Source organism: Haliotis rubra, unplaced genomic scaffold (assembly GCF_003918875.1).
Source record: "Haliotis rubra isolate DU_JTF1 unplaced genomic scaffold, ASM391887v1 Scf253, whole genome shotgun sequence".
NCBI classification, from domain to species: Eukaryota; Metazoa; Mollusca; class Gastropoda; order Lepetellida; family Haliotidae; genus Haliotis; species Haliotis rubra.
Genome location: NW_025766592.1, coordinates 183099 through 193825, shown reverse-complemented (window position 1 = coordinate 193825; position 10727 = coordinate 183099). Strand labels below are relative to the sequence as shown.

The window sequence follows — 10727 nt, the reverse complement described above, 5'->3', positions numbered from 1 at the left end:
AATTTGTAAATAGAGACATGGAAAGTTTCGGTATTAACCGGATAAAACAAACACATGTTTAACTGTTATTATTTTGATTCAGGTGAGATCAAAATACCTTTCAAAACATGAGACAGACATGAACAAGTGCAACTACATATGTTCTGAAAGCGTTGCCAGACTTAAGTGACCAGAGTTTTTTATTTGTCAAATGGTAACATCTTGACACAAATAATGAAGTAATGATAACAAGCATTGTCACTAAGGTGACATAATCCCCCGCCGCAAATTATCAAATCAAATTGATAAAGTAATGAAAGTTTAAGTTAAATGTTAACAAAAACATGACCAGTCAACATCTCTTGATATCTTGCTCTTTAGGTGTTCAAACACACACATATTTTCAAGACCTCAGGTTAACATGCTGAAATCTTCAGAGTGTCGCTGTGGCCTTGAAAATTAAGTGAAGGTCACCAAAGTCGACTGGGCCCTGCGCCTTCCCTGGATGAAGCTTGGTGTCAAATATGCAGAACGGTTCTTGAGATAGCTTAACATGCAGGTAAAACGTGAAAGTCCCCTTGTGACCTTGAAATGAAGGTCAAGGTCACCAAACCTGACTTGAACCTTTCTTGTACTGTGATGAACCTAGAGGAATCTAGAGAACGGTTCTTAAGATATTCCAATTCGTACAGACGGACGGACGGAGCCTAATACTATATCCGCCGCTTCGCGCTAAAAGCGCGGTGGGGGATAATAATAAAGGGTAGTAGCTAGGGAAATTAGAACAAGGATTAGCGTGCTTGCACTTTTACTTGAGAGCATGTGAAGTCACCATTGTTCAACTTATAAATTCTGTAAGTGGATCCATGTCCATGAATGCAGCCGTCATCTGATTTAACAAGAGTCAGCACCAAGTGGTTGTGCTTGGCAGAGATAGCGTTCGTCTTTTTTGCAAGCGTAGTCGACGAAGAAGGCCCCAGTTGCAGCCCTCACGTAGAGGCTGAGGCAGTCCTCATTCCCACCGAGGTCATTGGGATCTCCCGTTAGCCACGGACTTATCGGGGTACCATCATTCCATCTCCAGGTGCCTTCCTCCTCAATGTCAGTAGAGCCAACCCAGAAGAATCCCTCTGGCGAGGTGCCTGAAATAGTGAGTGAGTGAATGAGTTAACATTTAAAGTCACATCGGCAGTATTTCAGTCATATCGTGAAAGTTGTAAATTTATAAATGAATAAAAACAAACTTTTTTAATATACTTACCTATTTCCAGTGAAATAACTAGTCTATCATAGATTTACAATCAAAACTAGCATATAATCATAAAACACTATTTCTATCTGCAACAATACAAAATAAGAATGGGCTATAGGTTGCCAACAACTGAAGGTACATCACCATTCTAGGGACCATTGGGGCGTACAGTACTTTTGCTACCTGCATGGACCCTAGTTGGATTTACATCATTCCTTCAGCTGTTGGCAATTTACACAAATTCAGCCATTAGTTTAAACGAACATATATACGACGATTAAAAATATGGCCTGATTAAATATACTTTGACAGACTTGGTCTTATACCTTCTCGGGGGACAGTAATTTTACAATACTTTAACCCCCTTTGAGTATACAGCCACTAACAATCTCAGTTACTAATTTAATCTACCAATTTTAAAATGTCATTGATCTATTTACAGAACTGTTATTCAATTTTTTGTAACAATTCTATTTCTTTTAAAAAAATAATTAAATGATAATTACTACAATCAAAAACATCTTTAGTTGTTTTGACACTGAAATATTTATCCCCTGTGATGGAAAATTCAATACAGTCAAGTTTGACCGTGATTCCTTCGTCACAAGGGATGCAAAACGGAGGATTTTCACCTTTAAGCAAATATTCATGAGTATGGCCAGTGCGACATCGTCGCATTATGACCTCTTCAAAGCTGGACTGACAGCCCAAGTAGGTTCAACCGATAGTTGGCTTTATTTGATGTAATTTATTGATCCCTACTTGGGTGCCCCACTTCTTTTGCATTAGATCACGGTTGTAATATCTAATAACAGCTTTGTGATCACTGTATGGTATCAGAAGTTGTGTCACAGATTTATTGAGTGCTGCTTTAGTAGCAGCGTCAGCCATTGTGTTTCCAGTAATTCCGAGATGGTTGGGTAACCAACAGAAGACGATGTAGCAGGATCATTAAATAATTCAAGAATTTCGATTAAAAGTGGATGTTTGTTTGATTGATTTTTAATTGCCTGAAGACAAGAAAGAGAGTCTGAATAGATGATAAATTATTTGTTTTGCTTGCTTACTAATGTACTCTGGAGTTGTTAATATGGCCTTTGATTCAACTGTAAAAATGGAAGAATTATTCGACAGTCTTGATGATATACTCCTGGCTCTAATGGCGGTTGCACTGGCAACTATATCACCGTCTTTGGATCCATCAGTAAAGATAGATTTGTACGTAGATTATACCTCATGTTGATAAATAAGTTGGGATTTGTGTCTGGGATTTCTTTTAGCTTAGTTAAAGTCCGATCCACCTCTGGCTGTACTACCTGCCAAGGTGGATAGGAAAAGGTTCTGGTGGACACTATATTTTCAAGGTGGGATGTTACACTCTGTCTGGGAGGCTGAATACAATGTATTTGACGGAGATTGAGAGATCTGAGTATGAACTTCTCTAATGAATTTTCATGAGCCCAAGATAGTTTGACATGCTGTTGAAGTCAGGGAACGTCTGGAGGCAATGGTACAAGAGGATTCTGCACCTGAGTACAATATGGTTGAATTAGTTAGGGAACAAACCTTTTCAGTATAGGAAATATTATTGTTCATGTGTTTGATATTTTGAATTCTCTTTTTGAAGGGGCAGGATTTGGATGAGTCCAAGCAATATCACAGCGGGGGACACCAGAAATGGGCTTCACACATTGTGCCAAGATGGGGATCTTCGGCGTGACGAGCGAACGCTTTAACCACTGGACTACCCCACCGACCCTACTATCTATATAGTTCCTGAAGAAACTTCCATATGGCAACATAGTCGTATTATCATTTCTTTTCTACATTCGACCCAAGGAACATGTTAACGCTGAACGTTTATAGACCCGAAAAGTCATGTCATGTATTTATCATTAATTTGTGTCTTTCGTAAAGTTGTAGTTATTGGCATGTCAGCGGGGTTCGGCACAAGTTCGTACCAGTACCAGCAGCTTGGAAATTGGTGAAATATACATAATGGTGAACGCGATGCTTAACCACCTTTTACCTCACACCACCATCTCTTAGGTTAGGCCTCCAAAAACTCAAAAAGACTAGGTTTATTTCATATCTTTCAAAACGCCCTGACAAACATAATATTTGTGAAATTACGTATGTTACACCTTTTCGTTACATATTATACATTTGACGGCATACAATGAATTGGGTATCAAAGGCGAAGCTGTCTGTGAGACATATTATGTTTATATTCTGCAATATCAATTTACAGCCTAATTACATTCATGAAAATGGTTCATTGATCACCGTTGTCACAAGAACCAAAACGTGTTTGGGAAATGTCTCGTAATTACGGTCGTGCCTGAATTTCCAAGCTTGCCTCAATTTTTATGAAGATTAATAAACTATTGTTGACATTGCAGCTATGGTTCAATTAATGATGAAAATATGTATTAAGTTATAGTTCAGTCAGTCTAGCCAAATGTTATAGAGGCAAAACTGTTTTAGAATTAGTCACGATCATGATTTATTTTGGAACATCTCAAAATGAACATGATTTATGATAGGTCATTCAATTTCCAACAATCCCACAGTTACGATTTTGAAACAATGTCTCAATCATGAATATGATTTGTACACCATTATTATACTTTGTTTTTCAAATATGCCGCGATTAATCTGATGCTATAATTTTAAATACCTATACCTACCATCATTGAACATGCGCCTTACTATTTCGTGAAATACTGTGATAGGCGTCATCTGAGCCAGCACTGCTCCATCACTGAGACATGCGTCTGAGGCTTCGGTGAAATTACTAGTTTCGCTGGACAATTTCAGACAGGTTCCATCGATGAAAATGTAGTCAGGTGGGCACCTCACTTGAATAGAATAACAAACGAAAATAGACCAAAATGAAATTTCAGAAAGACAATTTAATTGTTTCACTTTGCCGATATAATCGTTTACAATGAGTGAGTGAAATTACCTAAGTTACCTATGTTAATGCCAGAGAATAATCAGTTTCGATAATCTGCAAATTCTGAATCCATTAGGCATGAAACAGAAACGGCGAATTAAGAACCACATCTATTAAAAGAGAAATGATAGATCAGTAGGTAAAATATATATCTATGAGTATATGAGTGAGTGTAGTTTACGCCACTTTTAGCATTATTCCAGCAACATCACGGCGGAGTACACCAGAAATGGGTTTCACACATTGTACCCATGTGAGGAATGGAACCCGGGTGTTCGGCGTGACGAGTGAACGCGTTTACCACAAGGCTACCCAACCGTCCCAATGAGCATGTACTCACCGATCATTGTATATGATTGCATCCCCTCATCATCGAGAGACTCGGTCTCGACTTCTGGACCGACGATATCAGACATCATGTGACAAAGTTCAGCCGACTCAGTGAAGGAAACGGAACGACACTCAGGCTCCCCAGCACATGTTTTAGCACACTGAATGAGGCTCGTAGAGGACAGTGTTTTGTACGAGGCTATGGCGTTGCGTTTGATAGAGTCCTGTTGAAACTTTGAGACTTTACAGTTCACCAAATAAACGAAATCCCATTGGGCAAGGAACATGGACGCTATGAGAAGGACCTCCATCTGTGTCGTATTACCATATATCTGAGAAAGCTGCACAACTGGCTACTGATTGACCCGTGGACCGTCTTAGTTGAGCAAATTTAGAGAATATCTGACATGGCTGCCGATAACAGCACAATGGATTGATTACCTAACATCGTATTATTGGTATCAAGTGCTTAATAAATAATGGACAGTCTGAGATTTGTTCATCCGACACAATATCAATATGTAGTAATTATTTTGGTGATGGAAATTCTGCCTACTGTATATCACGGTACAATGGCATCAATATCAATCAGAAGAAAATAAACAGAAAAGTCGAAAGTTAATTCATTGAAGTATCTGTCATGACTGTATAATGTCATGCTGTTCGTGAAAATATATTATGACCGTAGACATTTCTGTTGAAGGAGGATCAAGCTACTCAAACATTGATCGAATGGTAAGTCCAAAATGTGTGTCCATTATTACGATGCAGTCCGCAAAGACACACTCTGCCAATAGTTCAGGGCTTTTCTATCACACCATTATTGTCACTGCTTTACAATGTTGCAGTTTCTATATCTCCCGTAAGTCACGCGACGCGCTACTTCCGATACCAGATTTCCGGTGACATCAGTCAATTTTGAAAAGCTTCCAGACAGTGAATATTGAATCAGGGGTATGTTGCAAATATCACACAATGTGTTGCTAATGGAGGATACGTGTGAATGTTTCTTCTAAATGTCTGAGGAATAATACTTGTATATGATTGTTCATGAATTTGTTTTGGATAATGACCAAATGTATTAGTATCAGCAAACGTGGTTGATAAATTAGCCGAGGATATGAAGTATCATTAATCCTAGTGAGTGAGTTAAAATTTATAGTCACATCGGCAACATTTCAGCCATATTGTGACTTAAAAATTTATAAATTAACAATAAACACATTACAAAACACCTGTCGACGAAGCACAGTAAAACAACTAGATTATCACAGGAACAAATTTAAGACTAGTAATTAAATCAAAAATATTTAACCTATAAATGACAATACAATATATAAACCGGCTATAGATTGCCAACAATGGAAGGTAGATCACCATACTAGGGACCATGGGGACTTACAGTACTCATTGATCCTATGTAGAATGTGTTTCAATAATAGTATGTCCTTTTTTTCATAAAAACACATTCATGAGCGCCCAACACAACATCTCATATTCGTTAATAGACGAATGTCCGTTGATAGTGTTTGACGGCGCACAAGGTTGTCCCCACGCATGGGCAACGAAACCAACAATGTCACGTTATTGAAGACAAACATTTCGTGTCAAAAGAGTAAGATGATTCCTGTATGATGTGCGGTCGATAATAGATGAGAGACAGAATGCGATCATTTCCTACGACTGAAACCTGTTCAGATATTGTGTAGGAACCAACACACATCATAGCTTTGTAAATGTCTTGCTGTTCACAAACATTTAGATATTAGATATGGATATTTCTGTATTGTGATAGAACATCAGAACCCGCCTCAATATACAAATACAATAATATGTAATCTAATAGAAATACATTTACCTATACAGCATCTACGTGAGTTGTGTGAAATTTAATACACAACATCTACATGACTTTTGTGATAATAAATGTACAGCATCTATGTGAGAAGTTAGATACTGAAGATGCAACATTCACGTGAGTTGTATGATGCTAAACATACAGCAGGTAACAAAGGTACTGTAAGTCCCCATGGTCCCTAGTATGGTGATCTACCTTCAGTTGTTGGCGATCTATAGCCTGGTTTTAGATTGTATTGTCCAAATAGTGCTATCAGTTTTAACTTTCCACACTAGTTTTAGCTGTAATTGCGATATTCTAGTTGTTTTACTGTCCTTCGTCGACAGGTTTTTATAATATACATATATTCCATTTCAATGTCAAATATATTCTCGTCACGATATGGCTGAAATATTGCCGATGTGACGTTAAATATTAACTCACTCACTCACATTTTTACTAAACATACAGCATCTACGTGACTTAATGTAAATTCTGTATATCTAGTATTACGTAACTGTGAGATACATGTAGTAGATATGTAGCATCCACATGAGATGTGTGATCATAAAGTAGTTATGTCATTTGTGTTACCCTGTGATAGTGCTTGTGCAACATCTGCCTGATTTTAATTAGTTTACACAAAACCATTCGCTTATGAACGCTTTCTCCGACATCGAATAATGAGTCAATGATGCCATATATTATTCACTCGGGGTGATCAATGTTGAAGTCCTAGTTGGAAAACAGTTACTGAGTGATTCAATGATGTCACGGGTCAGGATCAGTCCACTGGAAGTGGATCACGGGACGGTACACAAGAGACGTGTTTGTTGTTGAGACTGCGAGCAAACTACTCGGTGTATTATGTTGTCTGCTCAGAGAAACACTCTGCTCTATGTCTTTCCTTGCCCGATTACTATGCCACTATTATATGCAGGTTAATAAAGATGTCCACACTACATAAAACCAGTACTAGAGATTAAAATTAGTCTAAATTGGAGCTTTGTGACTACCCATGCATGACTCCTTTTTTATTTGTATGTCAAATAGGGATGGTGGGGTAGTCTAATGGTTAAAGCGTCAGCTCGTCACGTTGATGAATCGGGTTCCATTGCCCACATGCGAACAATGTGTGAAGCCAGTTTCTGGTGTCCCCCTCCCTGATATTACTAGAATATTGATAAAAGCAGCGTAAAACCATACTCACTCACTCAGTGTATGTCGAATGGTTCTCCAGCATGTACCTCATTATAGCAAAGCTTCATTCGACATGAAACCACCTCATTTGTGTCGGGGCGGTGGGGTAGCCTAGTGGTTAAAGCGTTGGCTCGTCACGCCGAAGACCCGGGTTCGAATCCCCACATGGGTGCAATGTGTGAAGCCCATTTCTGGTGTCCCCCGCCGTGATGTTGCTGGAATATTGCTAAAAGCGGCGTAAAACCAAACTCAGTCAATCAGTCATCTGTGTTATATACTGATAGAAACAAATAAAGGATCCCAGGAAATTTCAAGCATTCCTTGAATTCAAAGCTGGTGATGAAAACTGGAAAATATTAAAGGAATGCTTGAATTTTCCTGTGATCCTTTATTTGTTTCTCTCAATATATTTAGATTTGTTCATGAAGATGAGAGACTGAAGGCTCTTTACATTCTGTATGCCATTTCTGGTGTTCCGTGATATTGCTGGAACATTGCTAAATGTTGCGTAAAACTACAGTCACTCATTCACTCACATTCTGTGAGAAAAAAGATAATGCTACGTGTCAAATAGTCAACCCTCCTTTAATGTTGACAAATATTACAACAGCTCCAGCCTTGGGTGATTACAACGTTTAATATATAATAAAGCACGAAATGATATTTCCTGGAGTTCTTCAAATCAATCAATATATTTTGTTACTTTGTAAATCCTACTACTGGTCTACACTCCAGAATATAAACATTGGCGCGGTAACATCTGGGATGGGGCCAAAGATTCAACACCGTAAAGAGACAAATTTCACCTCAACCTGCAGAAATGTCACTTAACTATGAATATGGTAACGTTTTCAGATGTAAGGATGCAGTTGGCACCAGTCACTTTGCAAATAGAGACATGACAAAGTTTCGGTATTAACCAAGTAAAACAAACACTTTGGTGGCTTTAACTGTTTATACTTTGACTCAGGTGAGCTCAAAATACATTACACAAGAAGAGAGAGCCATGCATGTGTGCAACAACATTTGATCTGAAATTGTTGGCAAACCTCAGTGGTCAGAATGTACATTTGTCAAATTGTAACATCTTGACACCAATCAGGACAAGGTGAGTGTAGCTACGGAAATAAACCGAATGAGACGAAGGATTCCCAGTTCTTGCACAATTACTGAGACCAAGTGAAGTCATTATTGTTCAACTTAAAATATCTGTCAGTGGATCCATGTCCATGAATACAGCCGTCATCTGATTTAGCAAGCGTTAGAACCAAGTGGCTGTGTTTGGCAGAGATAGCGTCCGTCGTTTCTGCAAACGTAGTCGACGAAAAAGGCCCCAGTTGCGGCCCACAAGTAGAGGCTGAGGCAGTCCTCATCCCCACCGAGGTCATTGGGATCTCCCGTTAGCCACGGACTTATCGGGGTACCATCATTCCATTTCCAGGTGCCTTCCTCCTCAATGTCAGTAGAGCCAACCCAGAAGAATCCTTCTGGTGAGGTGCCTGGAATAATGATATGCACACCAACAGGCACAGATTTACTAAACAATCATATCATGCTTGTCATGTAATCTTACCAAAACTAACTATTACCTAAGTGAGTGAGTTAATTTAACATCGCAGTATTCCAGCAATATCAAGGGGGGGAAGGGGGACACCAGAAATTGACTTCACATATTGTACCCATGTGGGGAATCGAACGTCTATGGCGTGACGAGCGAATGCTTTAACCACTGGGCTACCCTACTATTACCTATTGTATCTGAAGAAACCTTTTCTCTCTATATGGCAACATAATCGTAATACTATTATCATTTCTTTTCTATGTTCAACCCAAGGTATATGTTACCGCTGAACGTTAATAGACCCGAAAACTCATATATTTAAAATTATTAAGTTGTTGCAGTCTTTCGTACAGTTGTTGTTATTGGCATTATTGGTAACACAATCACACCGGCATAGGTTCGTACCAGTACCAGCAGCTTGGAGTGAGTGCGTTAAAAGTTAACGTCACATTGACAATATTTCAGCCATATGGGACGACAAAGAGTCATGTACTGAGGGTAAATATATTTATATTTTTTAAGCGAAGGACAGTATAACAACTAGATGAAGACGAAGAAGAAGGGTTTATTTTGTATAAAGGCCATACGACCCATCGTACCAGGTGGTACAATAGTGATTTTGGCTATCATCTTCATACAACAACGCTAAGAGGAGCAGAATAAACATGTTCTAAGAACTTGACAAAATTATTTATGATGTTAATGTCGGATGATGTACATATGCTGTGGAATGAATAATAATATCCATGGACCGTTTTTGGAATGTAACGCCGACGCGTATCCTCACAGCGTTTACAAATATAAACAATATGAATTTTACAGTGTTTACATAACACAATATCATCATTGCAAGAGGCGGTACCTCTTCTAATATATTTGATACCTAGTGCATTACATCCTGATCTAAATAATGTGAACAGACGCTTGCACTTATTACTTATGTTCAATGATAAATATTTTTCACAGGTCAACAGAGATTTATGGGATTTATAGAAAGACATCGAAGGAACATCTAGGGGAAAATGCCACTCTTGCATAGAGCAATTGTTAATTCTTTCAGTAAACATATATAGAAACATTTTTGTATTACCGACATCTTGCGAAATCCAAGCAGTACCAAAGCCAAAATAAAATAACAAATCACTGACATGCCGAGCCCATGTGGGACGTTTCCTGAATTCAACAGACAATAACAATTGATAACACTGATATGGATAACTGCTAGATTATCAGAAAGTAATGAAAACTAGTTTCAGTTCAGTGTAAAATGCTAAATCATTTAAAAAAAAACAATAATATAATCGGACTATAGATCACCATCAACTGAAGGTAGATCACCATACTAGGGACCATAGGGACTTACAATACTTTTCCGTCCTGCATGGGCACTAGCTCGAGTAACACCATCCCTTCAGCCGCTGGCGATTGTACTCCGATAAGAAACATAAAAGAACACATACTCTGCGATAAAAACACGAAGGATGACAAATACTTCACGAAGGATGACAAATACTTCAAATGAAATGGGACTTACATACCCTCTCTGGGTGACAATCCCAGCAGCTTGGAAATTGGTGCAATATATATAATGGTAAACGCGATGCTAAAC

The 10727-nt window shown here is 38.5% G+C and overlaps 1 protein-coding gene across 1 annotated transcript; it reads right to left on the bottom strand.

The window, feature by feature from the left end:
* Positions 1 to 848: 848 nt before the first annotated feature.
* On the bottom strand, positions 849 to 4810 carry LOC124279601 (C-type lectin domain family 4 member M-like). The gene is made up of 3 exons (XM_046715444.1): positions 4531 to 4810; positions 3922 to 4092; positions 849 to 1121 (listed from the first exon to the last, which is right to left on the bottom strand). Exons 1-3 carry the CDS (start codon positions 4805 to 4807, stop codon positions 874 to 876), a joined length of 696 nt encoding a protein of 231 aa, XP_046571400.1. The 5' UTR covers positions 4808 to 4810; the 3' UTR covers positions 849 to 873.
* Between the last annotated feature and the right edge of the window lie 5917 nt (positions 4811 to 10727).

Coding starts and splice junctions, on each gene's coding strand:
- LOC124279601 (XM_046715444.1), bottom strand. CDS start 4,807: ATGTTCCTTGCCCAATGGGATTTCGTTTATTTGGTGAACTGTAAAGTC. Junction 4,093..4,530: donor GCAATCATATACAATGATCG/GTGAGTACATGC, acceptor ATTCTATTCAAG/TGAGGTGCCCACCTGACTAC. Junction 1,122..3,921: donor AAGGCGCATGTTCAATGATG/GTAGGTATAGGT, acceptor TCACTATTTCAG/GCACCTCGCCAGAGGGATTC.